Consider the following 22,336-nt stretch of genomic DNA (forward strand, 5'->3'; position numbering starts at 1 on the left):
TTCAAAATGTACTTACTTAGTAAAAGTGCAAAAGTATTGCCATCAAAAGGTACTTAAAGTACCAAAAGTAAAAGTACTCATTATGCAGAATGTCCCATTTCACAAATTTGAAATGTATACAATTCATTAAAATCCTTTGAAAATAGGAGTTAAAGTTAAAAAAAGTTCAAACAAAATAAACATCTTTTGAAAATAGCAGATCTACAAGCTCACAATGCGTCGCAACTCGACGCATTGTGAGCTTGTAAATCGGCTATTTTCAAATGGCCTAAATATATATAGGGCTGAAGTGGTTAATATGTGTTTTGTGATCAAAAATAGCAAAGAATATTTTCACTATTGGTCATACAATGAAGTAAGTATGATATAGGGCTGAGTTTGAACGGTTATGCTTTTTTTTATAGAACCGATGCGTCAGCTCTCAGCATGACATTTTGGCATTTTTATGTCCTCGTCCGCCATGCCTCACAGCAGCGTATCGAAAGCGTCTCCGCGTTGGTCCCTCCGTTCAACGGATGAGGTTTACTCCTCCGACCACATTCATCCAGCTCTCATCCAGAGAGTGACATGGTCTGCAATGTGCCGTGACATCTGGCAAGATCCCTCTATTTCTCCTTGCAGCGCTGGAAGAAGCACTCAGATTTCTTTTGACTTATTTACTTACTAAAAGTAGCCATACTAGAATATAAAAAATAAATGCCCTACTTGAGCCATACTAGAGCGTCACACAAAAGTATCAAAAGTAGCAGATCCGCAAGCTCGAAACGCGGCGCAACAAGTTTTGAGCTTGTAGATCTGCTACTTAAGCTATTTTTGAATTTGGATCCTGAAAAGTAACAGTTTTGGGACATATGAGGTTTCCACCCGACAGAGACGATATACTTCAAAGTGGGTGGTGTGGGAGCTTGTGAGATAGACCTGTGTGAAGTGTCAGAAAACTAAAGTGGTGCATCATGAACGCTCTTATGTGGGTCTTTGTTCGAATCGTAACATTTTAATGTCTAGATTCCCCCCTCTCCAGGCATATACTGGTGATGTATAGCGATAAGGAAACAGTGATAGTTCTGTTAGTGTCGTGTGTGGTTTGGCACGTGTGTGCCGTGCATGTGTGTGACTTTGTGTGTGCACGCCTGTGTGTGTGTGTGTTTGAGAGCTAGGATGAGTGAGATACGAAGTGTGTTTATGCTCCTGCGTGTGCTTCTGCTGTAACCTTTTCAGTGTGTTTTCGCGCGTGCGTGTGTTTGTGCATGTGTGTGTGTGTGTGTGTGTGTGTGTGTGTATTGTTTTATTTGGATTCTCAGGGGACAGGAAATGCCTCGAGGCCTTCCTTACAGTGAGGCAGATTTTTCCAGGCATGACTCAGTCGCTCTGGTCGGGGCTCCCCTCTCCTCCACTATGGAACTGGTGGAAGTGGACATGGGTGTGGTTTATGCCTTCGCACATGTGTGAGCGTTCTTGGTGTGTGTGTGTGTGTGTGTGTGTGTGTGTGTGTGTGTGTGTGTGTGTGTGTGTGTGTGTGTGTGTGTGTGTGTGTGTGTGTGTGTGTGTGTGTGTGTGTGTGTGTGTGTGTGTGTGTGTGTGTGTGTGTGTGTGTGTGCACTGCCTCGAACGATACATACAGACAAAAATCAGTGGTTGGCACATTGTCGACGTGACATGCAGCTCGAAAGACAGAAGTGATCAAGAAAGTAAGAGGTGCAAGAGTTAATCGAACACAACGATTTAAGCAATTATAAGAAAAAAATGTGATAATCGATAAGTTAATCAAATCATTGATTGACCATCTATCCCTATTATGGGCATGTCATTATAGACAAAGTGCCTCAAAAGAATTTTAAGTTCTTTAAGCTCACGTCACGTCGCGATGCGACACGTTGTGAGTTTGTAGATCAGCTATTTTCACACATTTTCGACGACACCGATGTGTGGCAAAGTATAAATCTGCATTTTCTTTTACATTTTTGAAAAACACATTAATCTTCTCTTCCGGTGGGTCCCTGGCACAAAATATATTTTCAGATGGGGGGGGGGGGGGGGGGGTCCATGGCCAAATACATATCAATTTGGGGGGGGGGGGTCCTCCTTGACAGAACCTACTGAAGTAAATAATGGACAGTTGCAGCCCTATTACCAGAAAGCCATTCCACCGCAGACAGACAATGCCAGTGTTTCTCATGCAGGTGGCAGTGGATCAGCAGAGCTGTTGGTTAGAGAGAGAAAGCGAGGCGAGGCGAGGCAGGGCTGTGCTGTGATTTCACCACTTTTTCCGCAGTGCATGCCACAGGCCCAGCTCATTTCCTGAGGCTGGTAGAGTACTGTAGGTACTAACACAGAGCCAGCCTCCACTTTTAACTGGAGCTGTTCTGGCCCTTAACCACTTAAACCCCAGCATCCGTATTGTGGGGAATGGCTTTCGCAGGAAAATAGCAGATCTACAAGCTCACAATGCGTTTGCTGACAAGTGACAACTAGTACAGAGCCTTGAGGGGACTCCGGTCAACCATATAGGGTTTAAGTATAGTTAATGCCCTCACACTGCGGGACTTGTAGCCTCCCTCGTGCAGCTCCCCCCCCCCCCCCCCTCTCTCTCTCTCTCTCTCTCTCTCTCTCTCTCTCTCTCTCTCTCTCTCTCTCTCTCTCTCTCTCCACTCTTTTCCCAGCTACTGTTAGATTTGGAAAGTTACTGCTTTGTAGGTAAAGCAGTGGTTCTCAAACCTTTTCATGTCAAGGACCCCCAAATAGTATTTGGCCACGGACCACCATCAGATGTATGGCTGCCATACACTACTTTATCTTAGCTTAATCAAGTTTTAACGAGGCTCTGTCATTGTGCTCTCTCTCCCACCAGAGGTGGTCCATACTGAAGGCCCACTGGACGGCAGCCTCTACGCCAAAGTCCGCAAAAAGGAATCCGTGGAGGGGGCGGTCACCGCCAACGGCCTCCCGCCCACCGCCGTCGACCACGCGCTGCCCGCGGTCGACCACGCCCTGTCGGTGAGCAGCGACTCGGGGAACTCCACCGCCTCCATCAAGACCGACCGGACCGATGAGGCGGCCGCCGCGGCCCCTCCGCCGGCAGCGCCAGTGAGTCAGACGCGAGTCCCCGCCCAGGGGGAGGAGCCCGCCGACCCCGCCCACCACCACGAGGCCCCGCCCGCCTCGCAACAACAACAACAACCCCTCAGTCCTCAGGAGGAGCAGGAGCTGGAGCAGCTGCTGAGCGGCCTGGAGGGGCCCATGCACCGGCAGGGCTACCTGTCGGCGCCCAGCAGCTCGGCGGGGATGCTCCACCTGGTGCCCGCCCAGGTCCACGTGAACGGCCACGTCGGCATCGACCGCGAGACGGACATCCTGGACGACGAGCTGCCGAACGGCCAGGAGGCCCACAGCGTGGACAGCCTGGGGACCTTCTCCTCCACGGAGGGCCGCGCCACGCCGGCCGACCTGTACTACCAGTCGGAGACGGTCATCAACGGGCGAGACCACCACGTGCCCTACCTGGAGCGCACCGTCCCGGAGAAGCCCCTGGAATCGGTCCAGTCGCTGGGCGTCAGCTCCACGCAGAGCGAGTCGGGGACGTCTCCCGCCGCCTACGCGATCCACGGCCAGAACGGCGGCCTGTGCCGCTCGCGGTCGTACGCCGGCGAGCCGCAGTCCATGCCGGCGGCGCCGGCGCGCACCACCAGCAGCAGGGACGCCGTCCAGCGCGGCCTCAACGCGTGGCAGCGGTTCGGCGTGACCGAGGAGCCGGTGACGGAAGGGGTCAGCTACAGCCCGCCTCCTCCCCCCACCGCCGCGGCCGCCATGCCCACCCACCACAGCCTGCCGCAGTTCCCCCACCGCCACAGCGCGTCCCAGCAGGAGATCGAGCAGTCCATCGAGGCCCTCAACGTCCTCATGTTGGACCTGGAGCCGCGGCGCTCGCCGGTTCCCAAGTCCCAAAGCGCTCCCCCGGGCGAGAACGGCGGCGTGGTGACCACCCAGCCGTCCTTCTCCCAGACCCAGGCCAGGCCCTCGTACCAGGCCGACGCTGCCATCCATACCCACCCCGCCGGGACGGGGGCAGGCCCGGCCCACCGCTCCTCGCCCGTTCAGACGTCACTCGGGAAGCCCGGTACCCCGGAGCCGGCCCCTGTTCAAGGTCAGTGGTGGAAAGTAACTAAGTACATTTACTTAAGTACTGTACTTAAGTACAATTTTGAGGTATTTGTACTTTACTTGAGTATTTCCAATTTTCAATACTTTTACTTCTACTCCACTACATCTCAGAGGCAAATATTGTACTTTTACTCCACTACATTTACTTGAAAACTTTAGTTACTAGTTACTTTTCAGATATAAATTATGATATAATGAAACATACACTAACCACTTTAAACCTATTTTATACCTAGGCTATTTGAAAATAGCAGATCTACAAGCTCACAACGCGTCGCGATGCGACGCGTTGTGAGCTTGTAGATCGGCTATTTTCAAATATTTAGTACTTTTACTTTTGGTACTTTAAGTACATTTTGATGCCAATACTTGTGTACTTTTACTCAAGTATTTTTTTTATTCTGGACTTTTACTTGTAACAAAGTATTTTTATATTGCAGTATTGGTACTTTTACTTAAGTAAATAATTTGAGTACTTTTTCCACCACTGTTCAAGGTTACGTGTCTGAACCATCCGGGAGCAGTCTCGCCCCACAGCAACCCTCCGCCAACGCGGTGGGCCCGCTCCTGCTCAAGCCCATCAACACCTACCCGGCCAGCACGCTGTCCTCGTCCCCGGACGTCGTCACGGACGCCCAGAGGAGCCCGAGCGCGGCGTCGTCCTCGCCCCAGCCCAAAGACGGCGAGCCCGAAGAAGTGTTCAACGTGGAAGGCCTGGTGGCCCAGCGCGTCGCTGGTAAGTAGTCAGTATTACAAACCTGACTGTATACTGCTGTTTCACAATTTGTTTCTTTTTGTTTTAGCAACAAATGTGCAATAGGGACAATAATATTGGCAAAACAAAAGATTATCTTTGACCAATAAGTACGCACACCCAAGCATACGCCCACGTCTCTCAGAACTGCACATGATTCTCTGTCCCCAAGAAGGCTCTCTGGTGTAATCTTTTGGAACATCCACCTCTGACTCCAGCTTGACTTTCTTGGCTCAAAAGAGCCATGCTTTGGAGCAAGTTGCGTTGGCGTACATGTGAGCCCAATGAGGTCACAATCCACCCATTGTCCACACTCGCTCGGGCTCCAAACTTTGCCCCATAAGACTTTTTCTCCGAACCGAATCTGAGAATTGGCCCCCTACGCTGCTACACAGTAGAAATCCTCAGAGTCCATTTAACCCAAGGAGTGCACAAACTGAACCAAATGGCACTGGGTTCTATTTGTACAATTCTCTTGAGTTGCAGTTGGATAAGTGAACTACGGAAGATTTTACTGTGCAGCCACACCCAAGCAGTGCATAATCACTGGTACAGCTGGCTCTCACAACAGAGCCTTCATCCAACGGTAGAAATGGCAATATCGTGCTGTTTAATAAAGTCTGAATGTGCTCGAGGCTCAAGTAATTGTTTGAACATTACATGGAGAGTATTAGCGATGATCATTTCAAATAAGCGCAGGCATTCATAAAATGTGTAGGCCACTATGTTATCGTCCTCACTGGGACCCTATGTTAGTATTTCCTAAGCCATGATGCTTATGATGGCAGCTGCTGAACAGAAAACACCTTAAAGGAATAGTTCACCCAATTTTTTTTTATTTTCTATCAATTACACACCCCATGAAGCCTTGAATTCATGGAGAAGTTTTAGTTTTTGACGCATTCTTGAGCCAATAATTTGATGACCGGCTGTGTTTCCCGGTAAGAGACTCAAAGAGTCTCCATTGAGTCTCCTACCGGAAACACAGCCGGTCGTCAAATTATTGGCGTAAGAATGGGTCAAAAACTAAAGAATCTCCATGAATTCAAGGCTTCATGGGGTGTGTACAGTAACTGATAGAAAATAAGTATTTTTTGGGGTGAGCTACTCCATTAATGTCACAATACAGTTGCTGTACTGCAGTGGTAAAAAAATAAAATAAGAAGCAAATGACACAGAACGATTTGTTTGAACAGCCTCGCTGCAAAAGTGTCGAGAGCAAACCTGTGATTTTCCACAGAGCAAACAGTTAGCACAGAGAGAGCTGCCATCCATCTGTGCAGACAGCAGGACCGTGGCGGGTGTACACACCGCTCCGCGCTTATCTTATCTCCTGACAGTCAAGTCGTCAGTCCCCGTCGCTCACAGGGCTCAAGCAGGAAGTGCGCCTCTTTCAGTTCCAGGAAGTGGGCCGTCTCTAGACAAACACATCAGGCATCCTGCGGAGCGGGAGCGAGGAACGGGGGATAAAATCAACACGGAGCATGGATAACAAACACCAGAACGAGCCTTCCTAGAATCAGCAGCACTAGTGTGCTTTCTTTCACTGCCATTTAAGGGGAAAAGGTGTTTATATTGTACAAAGCTAAATGCCGGTGGGCCACACCATTAGAACAGCGATTCCCAACCTGTGGGCCGGGGCCCACCGGTGGTCCGTGAGGATGTTGCAAGTGGGCCACCAAATAATTGTCAAAACACTAAGATTTTGATGATAATATAACAACATAATAAACTAGATTTTCTATAGAAGTGGGCCCAGATCCAGAAAAAGGGCAAAGCATTTGTTCGTATTGACGTCATTTATGTTAAGTTGGCATTCATGAGTGACATTTAGGAATGTTTGAGAATGTTTCTTATGTTCATGAATTTTTGGGGTTATTTTGTCTCTAAAATATTCTTATTATTTCTGCTGCCAACTTTAATTTAATTATTCATTTTAACTCATAACTTTATTTTCCTTTTAGTTTATTACATTTTTTTCTCTTTACGTTTAATCATAATCTTCATCATTCATCATTTCCCTCCTTTTCTCCCACCATGGACCTGTTCTACCCAGAATACTCGGCTCGTGTCCGAAGTGTCAAGCTGTGCAGCATGACCTCTTCTCAGTCTGACCACCAGCGTTCTCACTCCCTCTCTGGTTGGTTCCTCCAGGCCTGTCTGTTTCGCCTCCTCTCCCCTGAGGACTATCTGTAATCCCGCTCCTAATCTGCTTGGCGTCTTGAGTGCAGTGGAGTGCTTTCTTTTTTTATTTTACCTTTTGCATTTAATGCTTTCAAATTTCCTATTAGTGTTGTTCAGTGTTGGGGGCAATGCTAGCTCTGGTCCATGGCGTTAGAAGGAGTTCTCCTTAACGCTCCTTTGCGCACGCACCACAGGCTGCGCAGCCTCTCGTCTTTAGTAAAAAATAAATATATACACTTTTGCTACTCAGTACTCACAAAAACAAAGACAGTTTTATGGAGTTGAACGCCTACTCTCCTTAGTGGGAACACTCTGAGTCTAAAATACACTTTTTGGCCTGAAAAGAAAATATTTCACCGGAAGGAAAAATCTGGTCAATAGAAAAATTCCATTGACCAGATCTGTGGAGGGCGCAGTGGAGTAACCAAAAACTTTTCTCCCTTCCGGTGAAATATTTTCTTTTCTGGCCAAAAAGTGTATTTTAGACGTGAGGTGGGGGGCTCAGAGTGTTCCCACTAAGTAGAGTAGGCTTTCAACTCCCCAAAAAAAAATGTTTTGGTGAGTAGCGAAAGTGTATTTTTTATTTTTACTAAAGAGGAGAGTCTGCGCAGCCTGCGCTACCGTGGGTGTGAGGGGAAAGGATCAAAAGTACCATAGCGTTAAGGAGAACTCCTTCTAACGCTGTGGACCAGAGCTAGGGTAACGCTATATGTATTGCTTTTACTGTAATCAAATTACTTCTTTTGAGTAAAGAGTAACATGACGTGTTTGTTTTGCAATTAGAATACTCAGGTTACTTACAGTAGTTACATTTTCAAATAAATTCCGTTACTTATGTTACTTTAAAATGAAATATTTCCCTGTTCCTTTCGTTGCCACAAATGAAAAAGAAAATCCATCCGACGATTTTGCGCGTGTTTCCGTTATTTTCCTACTTCTTGATAAGACACAGAAGTTGCAGGTGTGCGTGCAATGTCAATAATACACGTACTGTAGGCTCATTGAGTAGCCTACTCTCCCTGTGGACAATATGAACAACTTGCACAAGAAATCATGAAGGGATTTTAATTGCCGTTAACGCAAACGTAATCTAAAAGTAATCTAACAAGTTACTTCTCTCATTAGATAAGCCTGTAACATAACTTACTTACTTTATTTAATGGCAGTAATCTTGAAACATAACAAGTTACTTTTAAAAGTAACGTGTACCCAACACTGGTCTTGTTCCCTTTGTCCATACTACTACTGTCTATTTCTGTCTTTCTTTTTGGTTGAGCCTGCTCTTTCGTCTTTTGTTTTCCTTTTTCTAATTATGTACAAGGCTTGAGGCCAATTTTCGATAATACATGTTGAGTGTTGTGATACCTCCGCGATATCGTGATATTTCCTGCTTGACCGCCCAAGCCCAACATGTACTGTATACCTGTTTCTGTCTCTGCTATCGGTCGATGAACTGACTAACCAGCTCATTTTAACGATTAAGCCATTTCCATTCATTTCTGTTTGCCCGGAGTGACAGTGTGATACAGCATTTCTTCCTCTCCTCAAGGTTAGGGAATTAACCTGACTGCATAGCAGAGAGAGGGGGAAAAAAGAAAAACCCCAATTGGGTAACGTTAAAGTTTCACAAGAACGAGACAAGGGGAAGCACAAAGGCGGCTCTGTCCCGAGCCAGGAGAGTGCATGTCACAAGATCCGTTTTGCCAAACTCGGGGAACAATACCGAGGCCAGGATACAGTGGCCTCTTTCAAGTCTGTGCTTTTTTCAACCACTCTGTTTTGAACATTTTAGAGAAAGGTACACAAAAGGACACGAAATCCAGGAGAGAGACCACAGCCCTAGTTGGAAACGGGGCTGAGGTCTTATCTGTCCGCGGGGAGACATCGGCCGCGGCTGCGGAGCAGATTGTTCTTCTTTTCTAGGGCCCTAGGGTTGTCAGGGGCCAGTCTGGTCTCTGTATACCGCAGACAGCAATATCCTTTTTGGTGTGATGCAGTCGCTATACGCCCAGGTTCCATCTCTGACAGTGTAAACCATGGGTCATATTGCTGGAAGGGCTTTGGTCAAGTTTCCAATGAGGTCAGCTGTGAGGAGTCACCTAGCGTAAAACCTTTAGGCGTTCTGAGGGAACTCCTCGTCGGCTGTTTTTTTTTTTTTTTTTTTACTGCACCATCTATTTGTCGTAACTTCCTTTTCTTAAACCCCAGGATTAGGATTTGTGAGCTTGTAGATCTGCTGAAAGTTTTTCTGAAGTATAAAATAGGGTTAAAGTGGTTAAACCAATTTGAATGCCATATTAACCCATTGATACCTGGAACGCATCTGTGTCACTTTAGATGTCTTCGGCTATTCAAAAATAGCAGATATACAAGCTCATAGCGCGGCACCGAGTGCCGCGCTATGAACTTGTAGATCTGCTATTTTTTTTAAATCGTGAAAAAAAAAGTTTTGATTTTTTTCCAAAAACCGTTAGGATTTAGATTTTTTTTAAAGAATCGCCTCAGGTCTTAAAGGGTTAACAAGTTGAGAACCGATTGATCCGAACTGACCTCTCAGAAATGGAATTCCCTCACTCTCACCTAGGATAACCTCTCTCGGCCACAGGTGCACACGTACGTACGAGAGCTTGATTGAATGAGGCTCCCCTGCACTCAGGACGGGGCTATCAGGTTGATGTTTTTGGAGCGCACCGCACACGCTCTGAAATTATATCGTCCTTCTGGATTGATTGAGAACTAAGAGAGGGGGAGGGAAACACACACACGCTCGCACACACACACGCACACGCACACGCACACACACACACACACACACACACACACACACACACACACACACACGCTCACACACGCACGCTCACACACACAAACAAAAGGATCCAAAAATATGTCCTGGGAATCTGGGGGCCGCAACGGCTGGAAGTCATTAGCGGTTGCTAGGGCGACGGCTCAGTGTTTGACAGTGCTCCGCTGTAGAGCAGTGCATCGTGGGTACATCTGGTTTGTGTGTTTCCAGGCCTAGTGCGAGACGACAGAGAGAGACAGTGATGGAAGAAGTGATTTCTTTTATTTTTTCTACTTAAGTAAAAGTTGCAATACCACAATGTAGAAATACTCATTCACTGTTTCAAGTAACAGTCCTGTATTCAAAATGTTAGTTGAGTAAAAGTACAAAGGTATGATATATCAAATTATGCAGAATGTCCCTTTCACACTTTTCAATTAAAAAACGTCTTCTTCTTCTTTCGAAATTAGCTGATCTACAAGATCACAAAGCAACGCATTGTGACGCATTGTGAGGATGTAGAATAGCCGAAATATAGTCCTTAGTTGGTATGTTGGTATGTTTTCTAATAATAATCTAAATCTGCAAAGTATCTAGTTACTAAAGTTTTCAAATAATTGTAGTGGAGTAAAAAGTACAGTATTTGCCTCTGAGATGTAGTGGAGTATAAAGTATATAGTAAAATGGACATACGTGAGTAGAGTAAAAGGAGAGAGAGAGAGAGAGAGAGAGAGAGAGAGAGAGAGAGAGAGAGGGAGAGGGAGGGGTTGGAGGATAGGGGTGCAGGCTACATGATTTTATAGCTCTGCACCCCTCCAATACAAATCAACTTCAGACCAGGACCATGTCACATGTTTGAAGGCAGGCCATTGGAGGTGCGTACATTACTAAGAGAAGGCATGTGAATGGCACGTGTTTCTCGAAACCACCGTTAGTCCGAATAATACCGGGCATGAAGACATACGCAGGCTGACATTTGGCAACGGGGGAGAGCCTGGGACAATCCATGTGAGACACCCAAACTCCATGGCAACAACCAACGTCATTCCCAGCCATGAGCTGCCTGTTAGCATCTCTCACAGCTGCGGGGATAATACTATCACTAACTTTCCAATACGTTTTTTATTTTCTTCTACTTTTTTTTCTCCTCCCTCGGGCCACAAAGAGGTTGAGCAGAAAGGCCGTAAATATTTTTCACAGTCTCCATAACAGTCTTGCACTCGGGTGTGTCCACAGCATGCTTTTCCATCCATGGGAGGTGTCTGCCAGCATTAAGGCTGACAGAAGCCATTGATCACAGTTTTTTGGGGTCGGTATCGGCTGACTGATTAGTGTTTGTTGTCGTTGTCGGTGAAGAGACATGATGTTACTGTATCAAAGATCAAATAGCCGATCTACAAGCTCACAATGCGATCGCATTGTGAGCTTATTGATCGGCTATTTTTAGTGAAGAGATCCTATTCGAACTCACTTCAGATCGGCAAGCCCTTCCAAAAACCGAGCCGGTTCTGTTGGACTATGTTACAGCCTTTTGTGGTTAAAGGGAAACTCTCATGCTATGTTTCAGTGCATTGCTGATGCACAGTAAAATCCTTACCGTTAATTTAACTCTGAGAGTGTACGAGATGGGACCAAATGGACCCTTCTCTATAAGGGTCCATTTGGTTCCATTCGTACACTCTCTGAGTTACAAATGGATACATTAACACTGAGGATTGTATGTTGTTAACATTCTCGATATAACCCACACAAATTTATGATACAACCAACCTTGAGAGTGAAAATTCCCCATTCTCTCCGTTTCTGCCTATATCCCAGCATTCCTACAATTCCCATAATGCATCAGCCTGGTGACCGCCATTGACTGCTCCAATAATATCACTCAGTGTTGTGGCTGCTAATGAAACATAACCAAATACCCCATACTGTAGAGGTAATGTTGAAAAACGTATACCTGGCTGGGTCTAGACCAGATAGACTCCGTCCACTCCACTGTGTAGACTGCTATAATAGGTCTCTGGTTTGGCATTGTGTTTTGAACCTGCAGTTTATCCCGGATGAAAAAGCGATTCTCCAATCGGCGCCAGGGGTGGGGGTGGGTCTAACTATTAGCCAATCAGCGCCTCGGACCGTTGTCATGCTGTTGTCAAGCTGTATACGCAGGAGCTGACAGCTGATGTGACTGGTGAGGAGTACTAACAACGTAGTTGTGGGAATTATCGTAGTTTTGTTTTTACTGAATCATTCAGTACAGTTTGTTGAAAAGTTTCATTCAACTGATTGGTTCACCAGTACATGGCTGGAGCGTCGTCACTCACTGAACTGAAACTCAGCCTGACTGTTATCAATCAACACAAGATGTTCAGCTCGAATGTCTCCTCAGGCTATGGGATCTAAACACCAGGCAACACTTGCATTGCATCACGCACTCGAAATGTGCCTCATATTTCCATAATGTAAACATGTTTATTTAATTGACGAAGGGCCCAAACTGCACAGTTTACTGAAGACCGGGTACCGTACGTATGTACGCCCCCCTGTAAAGCGCTTAGAGTGAAGGCAATGTCAGATTTAAGCTTCTAGCTTCAGACTAGAAAAACGGGCTAGTGCTCCTTTAAGGAAACTGTCCCCCAGAGATGGGAGATGGTGCAGTGGTGAAGACCCTTGTCTCTGGAACACCACAGGAAGTGAATCCAAACACAAGGCGCGTCCCAAGGTCTTCCCTCTTTTACTGTACTGTATGTGTCCCCCTCCCCCAAGGTAACTGTGGAGGTCCCCCGTGGTCCTCTATTCAATCTGCAGAGAACACGCATCCAAGCGTGAGGAATCTTAAGATGCTACGGAGATGTTCCTCAGCACAAATAACCCCCATTCAGTTCATTCTTCTCATTGTCAGAGAGGGGTCTGATTTCGTTCCATAAAGCCCTCTTTTGTGTGTGTCGTCCTTTCTCTCATCGTCCTTCATCTCGTTCCAAAGCACAGGGCAGCCACAGATAGTATTTCACCCCTGGCAGTGCCCGCACTTGGCCCACGTTTGTGCTTTGCTATAGCTCCACGCACCAGTCGAGGCTCGCACATTATTGGCTTAAAAAGTATTAACTCAAAGTCCTGGTTGTTTCATGCCAGCAAATGCATCATCCGTGTCTATCTGTCTGTCTGTCTCTGTCTGTCTGTCTGTCTGTCTCTCTCTCTCTCTCTCTCTTTGTGTCTCTCTCATTTGTCGTTATTTCTCCCAGTTCCAAATCAGCTCAACTGAAATGAGCTTATACTGGCTCCTTTGAGGTCCTTCCAGGAAAAAAAGAAAAACATCACTGACACATTAGCTAGAAAACAGAAAGAAAAAAAAAACGATTTACGTCAATGCACCAGCAGTTCCTGATACGTCACATGTGCCATTCAGAGGGGACATTGTCCCCAGAAAACACAAAACACAGTGCAGACTTGTTTGGGAAAAAGTTTGATGAGCAGCTAAACTGTTCTTAACCCTCTCTGTGTTTAAGATATGTCTATGTTTTTGTCATCTGCATGCGTACTGTAACGTCGATACAGTATAGGTGTAGGAGCCACAATGCAATGTGTTTCATGTCATGTAATTGCCTGCAGGCTTTGATTTTAATAATGGAGCCATTAACCACTTAAACCCCAGCATCCTTATTGTGGGGAAGGCTTTCGCAGGAAAACAGCCGATCGACAAGCTCACAACGCGTCGCAGCGCGACGCGTTGTGAGCTTGTCGATCGGCTGTTTTCTGCCAAAGCTTTCCCCACAGTAACAGAAAACAGAAAACAGAAAATACACTAGCATAGAGCCCTGAGTGACTCCGGGTTTAAGTGGTTAAGAGGAAGTGGGTGCATGGAAGTGACGTGACTAAAGCGACGAGAGCAGAATCTCAGAATGTAACTTAACTCGTCTCGTTTTAACCAATCAGGCGTCCAGGCACGCGGAATGCCATTGGACGAGCCCTCGGGGGCGGCGCCCCGCCACCGCACCTCCAGCGAGGGACAGCAGTACCAGAACGGCCAGGAAGGAGGAGTGACGTCCCCCGACGGCCCGGTCCGCTCCCCCATCCGCTGCGTGTCCCCGGAGTTTTTCAACGCCATCGCCATGAACCCAGGGGGGCGGCCAAAAGAGGTAGAGTACACACACCACCGCCGTATAAGCCTTGTTTGTACTCCGTCTCTGCATGACGGCGGCCCTCGCAACGCCTCGTTAGCTTGTACTGTGTAAATCTACCGAATCTACAAAAAGAAATGATCTACCATGTAGATCGTTTATTTTTGGCAAGCAGCACCCACGTGCGATGATGGAGTATGAATTGAGCTTTAGTCTATTTGGCACTATCAAAGCGTGTGTGTGTGTGTGTGTGTGCGTGTGCACGCTTGTAGAAATTGACAACATAAGACATTGTGAGGACCATTTTACTAATCCTAACAAGAGAAAAGCTTATATGGTTGAATTCTTTTTTTAGAGGCTTACAATTAGGAAAAGATTCAGGTTGGAGTTAAAGAGGTGGTGCCATGGTTTTGCACTTTTTCTGTTTTTCATGTGTCTATGAGGTTGATAGAACTTCATAAAGCCCCCCGGTGGTGTTTTTATGGTGTTTTATGTCTTCTCTGACTATTTGGAGTTTCTTCCTGGAGGCTGAAACCTTGAGGGTCAAACGTGCCAATAGAGAAACAGCGCTTTAGTGACATCACAAAGCCATACCCTCCCCCTCATTATCATAACACAACAGGTGTGGGCATGAGGAGGAGGAGGGACTAGGACAGGTGGGTGGTGCTAAGGTGGTGGAGGAGGTGCTAAGGTGAGAACCAGGTATACTTAATGAACTGGAGGCGTGTCCACATAAAAACATAATTTTAACAATTTCTGTACACTTTTTTTTTGTTGAAAAAAATCCTTACATAATAATAATACCGTATGATCAGGTTTTAGGGTTGAAAAATATCATGGCACCCCATCTTTAAGGTTGAGATTTGACATTTAGAGGTTAAGTTTTGGGGTCTGGAATTGGAATTAAGGCTGATTTATACTTACTTGTGCATCAGTGACGTGCCCCGACAATAGCAGGTCGGCTATTTCCGGCTTTAGGGTTATAGGGTTAAAAATGGCAAAACATTGGAAAAAGGGCAGATCTCTGTCTGAAAATGTTGATGTCCTCACAAGTATAGTAATACAAACCTGTGTGTGTGTGTGTGTGTGTGTGTGTGTGTGTGTGTGCGTGTGTGTGCGTGTGTGTGCGCGTGTGTTTCGCTCCCTGTTTCCACCATTGCAGAGACACATGCACAGCTACCGGGAGGCCTTCGAGGAGATGGAGGGGGGTCCTGTCAGCCCCACGGCTTTCGCTGGTGGTGAGGTGTTCCCCCAAACCCCTGCCTTCCCTCCCGTCTCGCCACAAACCCCTTACTTCAACCTGTGTAAGTTCCCCCCTCCGGCTGACAGAAGGCGCTGTGGAGCTCAATAATTAGGCATTTTGGTTCGATAAAAAAAAAAGGCAGAGAATCAGCTTTATTTAGATCACAAGATCTCAGTTTGTGTTAGAAGAGGCAGGGTTATTCAGTTTGCCAGATCATCCTCAAAGAGTGATCAGTAAATACGTTTAATAAGAGAGATGATTAGTTGTTGTTTTTAACGTATACGTAAACTGTATAGCCTTCGCAAAGGTGTATAACCAAATGTTGAGATATGTAGTAAGTAAACGTTAACTTCTATTCATCATACAATTCATTTAAGATGCAAAAATGAACAGGATATATATATAGGACATCATGATACAACCGTAGCTCAAAACCACGTGAAATTATATTCTGAAATAACTTTCTAAAATGCCTTTGCATATTTTTATGTTCATGTGACTTTTTCCAACTTCTACCAACCTGTTTCTTTTTTTTTTCTAAATACCTTTCTTCTTGTTTCTAAACGGTGCAACAACAAAAAAAACGCACATTTCAAAAGACATGATTGGCACGGCCTGAAGAAGGGGCACCTTCGCTACGCACCAATGGAAGTATAACCATGACCTAATGTCTCCACCCCTCGTGGGAAGAGTGGCGGAGCTCTGGCCAGGCTCCGGCTCATCAAAATGCCTGAGTGGTGACGTCTGGTTTGAACACTGAAACCCACTTCTCTCTACCTACCTCGCAAGAATGCCCGCAGTCAGCATTCTGTAGGCTCAAAAGAATAGGAAAGATGGGCAGGCGGACATTGAATCAAAGTCACCCTGTGGGCACAAGACAGACAGAGATATAATACTAGTCATACAGTGCATTCACTGGAACAACACAACGGACAGAAAGATGGACACAACAAGGATGAGTAAATAGATACTGTTAATATACGGCGGTACACAGACTCAGAGCCCACTAATTATCTGGTACATAGCAGCGTCCTTAAGGATCCATTTCAAACGAACGCTCCAGACTTTACTGTGTAGATTTGGAGACGGATCCCCGTACCACGCAACCCCCCCTCCCCCTCTCTCTCTTCTCATGCACACTCTAAAACAAGAAACGTGTATTAGGTAACACGTCGATTGCCAATTACGTCCCCAACCCCGTCCGTGCAGCTAGATGCCCCTTGAGGCGCACCCGTAAAAACGCCCACTATATTTTTAACACCCGCTTTTAAACTTCCCCTCTGCCGCTGAGAGTGAGAACATCGCGTGATACGGATCGCTTACACGCTCGCAGATAAATAAACCACGGCAACCGAAGAACCGTCGCTCTGCAGCGATCGGGTTTATTATGCTGCTTTACGTCATCTCTCCCAATGTGTTGGATGAACCCGGGCCAGTAGATCACTGTTCATGAAACGGTGGCATGGCCTCTTTTTTTTTCTCTTCTCACCGCTGCTTGTATTTCTGGGACCTCATGATGAGATCACAAAACCACGCTAGCTGGTTTTATACTTACACTTGCGGGAGAGCAGGGAGAACAAAGTGGGATTTCTCTCAGATGAGCTCAAAGTCCTAGATAAACGTTCCCGCCAACTGGCACCACAAAGCCAACGAGCAGTAAATGTGTGAGGTTATCGACTGTTAGAAGAAGCATTTAATTGTAAATGGAAACCAAAGCCTTAGCCGTGACCTGGGGGCTTGTTAAGACTAAGGCCGCAACCGTCGATTATTTTCTCAGCGATTATTCGATCGATTACGACTTTTTGATTCATTGAAACATCAAGACTCATCATGTTTTTTGCTAATTTGTTGAATTGTGTTTATATCAATGAATCGAAGAAGAAAAAAATCAAAATATATGTTATTTATAATCGACCAAATCAGTTAATGTGATTAATCACTTATTTGATACTTTGTCCTACAACAGTGTCGCATAAAATATAGAGAAAATAGCAGATTATTATTATCAATATTGATTAAATCGATTAGTTCGATTAACCGTTGAACCCCTCGTTAAAACCAACAAAAGCCGGCCCTAGAGGAGATCGCCCCCGCACACAACTGAGTCTTTCATTACAGTGTATACAGTTTGTACTGTATGGCATCTAGGTGGCCCATAACAAAGAATTGCTTATGGATTCTTTGGTAAGTGGAAGATGCACGTCTCTCTGTCAGAGTTCCACTGTCCCTACAGCGTCAGCCGTGTGGCCCCGCCCCCCTCTCCCTCACTTAGCATCAGCTGTGTGACCCCTGACCCCTATCCCCCCAACCCCATGTATCCCTGTTTCTCAACGTCAGGATAAGGGTCCAAATGGACCTGTAAGGGTCCATTTGGACCGCTGGTGCACGTTGAGAACCATCGCCATGTATCACAAACCCTCCTCCCTGCATCGCTTTGGAAGAGCATGAGAGCCACAGGAGAGCAGCGCTACCAAAATGGACACAAACACACGCGCACGCACACACACTACACACGCACGTGCACGCACGCAGACCAGGCTTGACGTCAGCTCACTCTCTGCTCACTCGATTCCGAGAGAGAAAGCTGGTATTAATTTGATCTTAATAAGACGGTTCATTCTGAAATGATTTCTCAACAAGCCTGCAACGTGTCAAACTTGAAGACGAAATCAAATTTCACTTTGTGAACCGATTGAATCCAATGTGATTTTTTTTTAACCCCCTGGCCTCGGTTTACACACACACAATCACATCCGTAGGAGAGAGACCAACGGCAGCACATGCACTTTGTAGACGTTACGTTGTTGACAGTCCACAGTCTGTGTGGCTGCTGCTCTCTGCAAAACTTGTCATCTGTGTCCAGTTTCCTGTTCCTGCCTTGTTTTGCTACGCACCCCCCCCCCACCCACCCAGCCCCCCGGCCCCCCTCTCACACCAGCCTCACTTGTCTAGCTATTTTTACATCCATTCATAGTCGTGTGCTCAAAAGTCGGCTTTCTTTGTCGTTTGGGTTTGATTTGCAGTGTTCCGTGGCTGGAAGGAAAAGTTCAAAGCAGTGGTGGAATAATAGATCGTTTTTTTCTCTGTTACAAGTAGAGGTCCTGCATTCAAAATGTCCAATTCCAAATATACTTACAGTATCAAAGTAAAAGTACTCTTTCTCAGATCTGCAAGCTCACGATGCATTGCGATGCTATTTCCGAATAGACATAGTGTAAAATAGGGCTTACGTGTTTTTTTTTGCAATAATCATCTAAATCTGCAAAGTAACTAACATTTTCAGTATTTGCAGAGTACAGTATTTGCCTCTGACATGTAGTTCCTCCAAACTGTACTTAAAACTGTACTCAAGTACTGTACTTAAAGTACAGTACATGAGTAAATGTACTTACTGTAGTTACTTTCCACCACTGATAAAAAAGGACTAGGATTAGTCGCCACGGGAGCCTACAAGCTGGGACTGTCACGTGCGGTGGCATGTGTCACCTTCGTCTGGTGGCACAACACGCATGCGGTTAGAATTCTCAGCAGCTTGGTCAGTTTAGTGTAGATTAGATTGACCACGTTGTTGAAACTTCTAATTGTGTGTTGGTCGTCGTTACCCAAGCTGTGGCTCTGGTGATGACGTTGTCCACTTCTTGTCTTGTTTTTTTGTCTGTCGTTTAATGTGGCCAGAGTTTGGGCTGTTGAAATTCCAGTCATTTTCATTCAAAGTGTACGCATCAGTGGCCTCTGTGCAAGGGATACCTTGACAGTTTGAATTTGACTTTGTTTTCCTTACCAGGCAAGCTACAACATAAAACCCAACATGGGGGAAATTATTAGTAGTGTTAGCAAACAAGCTAGGCCTACAGTACCATTAACTGTAAGCTAGCTTTTTATCTTGCAGCTAGCAGAACGTGAGTGATATATCAGTGCAAAAAGTTGTTTATAAATATAAATATAAACCCTAAAGAAGACTAGGGAAGCCCTTTCTCATAGCCAGTGCCTGGTGAAGAATCATGACAGACTCAAATTTAAAATGACAAAGTATTCCTTTAACGTCTTAAGCAATGGACCCTTTCACTGCAGACATCATTTTGACAGGTGTGCTTCATTTGGGTGTTTCATTTAGGTGCTTCCAGCGTGAAGTTAACTACAGGGACTTGCACTGCCCATGCTGGCACGACGCAGTAAACACCTATAGACACAGTAACGCCTAAATGAAACAGACCCACAATTAACTTTATTACCGTCAGCTGTGTTTACCCATCAAATGTGTGTTAAAAGTTTGTGTTTTGACTCTGCTTTGCCAAAAGGTTTGTCACGTTTGTCACGTCACATGCATGTTTTGCCCCTCCCATCAGAGCATGAGGCATGGGCACCACTTGTGTTCTTTGTGACATGCGTTGCCATTTTATTTTGTCACACTGTGACTGTTTTGGTCTTGACAGCTCAGCACCTGCGTGCGTCCTGTCATGTGAATTGCAAGACAAAGTTGAAAATTATAATTAGCCTTGTTAGAATTTAAATTATACATATACTGACATATTGAGCTTGGTTATTTTTTCTGCAATTTGGACAGTGTAGGACAACGTTCATACGTGTGTCCTTCCGTTTTCCAATGCTAGCTAGAATTGATGTCATTCGCCTTTGAAACAAACATTTGGGGAGAACCTTGATCCTGAACCAGTGGTTCTCAGCGTGGGGTCCATGGACCCTCAGCTTTCCTTGAGAGGGGTTCTAAATGGACCCTATTAAGGGTCTGTAACTCCGAGAGTGTACACATAAGGGTCCATTTGGTTCCATTTGTACACTCTCCGAGTTATGGCGGTCCTTGAAATTAAAACGTTTGAGAACCACTGTCCTAAACATTGTGACCATTGCTGGTGATGAAAAAATAAAAAATAAAAATCTGAAATGTGCTAAGAATCAGCAAAGATTACAGCTGACAGGTAGTAGCTGTCAAGACCGTTATGATCATCTGACACTATGTGGTGTTGACTGCCTGTTATTGTTCCTCAGGTCGCTCGCCGCCTGGTCTGGCTAAGACCCCGCTGTCAGCGCTGGGTTTGAAGCCCCACAACCCAGCGGAGATCCACCTCAATCAAACAGGCTCAGGTTTGTCCATTCCCTTTATCAGACCCACACACCACGCTATAACGCGATAATGTCCTTATAGAGTGCCAAAGCTTTGACAGACCGAAGAAACGAGGGTTTTTTCCTTTTGATCATTTGATCGTCCGCTTGAATTCGGTCTCAGCGTGGATTTTGGTTCACCCTTTCCGTCCAGAAGCTTCTCGCAATGCAACATAAACCTTAGCAGCAATCAACCCCTTTGCTAAAAATACTGCACGCCCCACTTCTGCTGTGTACAGTATATCAAACCCCCTCTTCACCTTTGATTTTACAGCCTCGTGCCCCCTTCAGTGAGCTGATGTAAACGGAGCAGAGAATTGCATGGTTAACCCATTAATACCTGGAACGCATCTGTGTCACTTTAGATTTCTTTGGCTATTCAAAAATAGCAGATATACAAGCTCATAGCGCGGCACCGAGTGCCGCGCTACGAGCTTGTAGATCTGCTATTTTTGAAAAATCGTGAAAAAATATTTTCCAGATTTTTTTCAAAAAACTGTTAGGATTTAGAAAACATTTTTAATAATCGCCTCAGGTCTTAATGGGTTAAATGGGGTGTGTAGGATTGCATAATATGAGGCCTTGATTTACAGGCCCACCTTCAGGACTGCACGTTCATGCAGTGTTCAAACGTCTAACCTCCACCAGTAATATTGGCTGAGATATCAGCTCCTTTGAACACGGTCTGCTTCTAACTAGCGGGATGGCTGGAGGCAAACGCGCTGAGCTCTGGTGACTCTGGAGTCATGCATGCGTTCCATAAGGGACGTCGGCTGCTCGCACACACACACATCCACACAATTGACACAAAAAAAAAAAGGTTGAGGTTTTCCTTTAAGTCTGGGTGGTCTAAGTCTCAGAGCTCTATTTGGTAATAAAAAGGGTATAAGTGAAGTCATCGTCCTTTTCTGATCTGCGGAAACCCAATAGCGGAAACCATTATATTCTCCCTCCAGCCAGCCCGTTTGGGGGTAACAGCGGCTCAGGGGGTAGAGTGGGGCGTCTGGGAGAGCCGGAAGGGTTCCCGGTTCGATTCCCGGGCTCCTCCTGGCTGCATGTGGAAGTGCCCTTGAGCAAGACACTGAACCCCAAACTGCCCAACATTGAGTAGGTTGGTGCTTTATATGGCAGCCTCCGCTGCTGGTGTGTGTGTGTGTGAAGAATGTGTACCAAAATGATGCAGATAATGTGTAAACGGTGTATCTGTGCCGTTGTGTGTAAACGGGTGAGCGTGAAGTACATTGTAAAGTACCTTTGAGTGCTCCGACGACTAGAATAAGCGTTACATATGAATGTAGTCCCTTCTTCTCTATTCCTCTTCTATCCAACCCCTGTATCTTCTCACTTTGCGCTCTTTTCTCTGAATTCCCTCCATCGATGCTCCTCAGATGATGAGAGCAGTGACGATGAAGAAGGTAAGAGATGCAGCTCTAATGCCATAGAGCAGTGGTTCTCAAAGTGGGGTCCGGGGACCCCCGGGGGTTTCCTTGAGGGGGTTCCAGGGGGTCCCCATCAGCTAAATTGGTTAATATCACAACGTGTCACAACGCAAACTTGTAGATCTCTTATTTTTTTACCGATTTTTGAAAATCTTTGAAAAACTTGGAATCATTTCGAACATTTTAAACAACACTAATCTTCTCTTACGAGGGTCCCTTCCCTGACACAAACTGTTTTCAGGTGGAGGTCCGTGGCCAAATATATATATCAATTTGGGGGTCCTTGACATGAAAACGTTTGGGAACCAATGCCATAGAGTCTAGACCATCAACCAATAGCCTTAAGACATCCTCTCTCCACTAACTGTCCTCTTGTCTTCAAACAAAACCTCATGACCACACCGCCGTCGCAACCGTCACTCTTCTTTTGTTTACTTCTCATCCGCTCATCATCATGAGTACAGTAGCTTGAACAGAGTCTCAACAGCTTACATTGTGGTCATCACCATGCAGTAGGTTAACCCATTAAGACCGGGAACGCGC

General features: G+C 45.8%; 1 protein-coding gene across 12 annotated transcripts in view; it reads left to right on the forward strand.

The window, feature by feature from the left end:
- Positions 1-22,336, forward strand: part of tns1b (tensin 1b) — a 320,096-nt gene that overhangs the window by 266,842 nt on the left and 30,918 nt on the right. For 9 of the 12 annotated variants that reach the window (XM_080456570.1, XM_080456568.1, XM_080456569.1 and 6 more), the window contains 6 exons: positions 2,849-4,141; positions 4,655-4,894; positions 6,969-7,052; positions 13,809-14,011; positions 15,156-15,297; positions 20,241-20,336. In XM_080456570.1, the coding sequence (XP_080312696.1) occupies positions 2,849-4,141; positions 4,655-4,894; positions 6,969-7,052; positions 13,809-14,011; positions 15,156-15,297; positions 20,241-20,336 (2,058 nt within the window). The remainder of the gene's footprint in view (positions 1-2,848; positions 4,142-4,654; positions 4,895-6,968; positions 7,053-13,808; positions 14,012-15,155; positions 15,298-20,240; positions 20,337-22,336) is intronic. The other 3 variants (XM_080456574.1, XM_080456567.1, XM_080456573.1) reach the window with 2 other exon arrangements.

This window comes from Gymnoscopelus braueri, assembly GCF_963280865.1.
Source record: "Gymnoscopelus braueri genome assembly, chromosome: 18".
Taxonomy (NCBI): Eukaryota; Metazoa; Chordata; class Actinopteri; order Myctophiformes; family Myctophidae; genus Gymnoscopelus; species Gymnoscopelus braueri.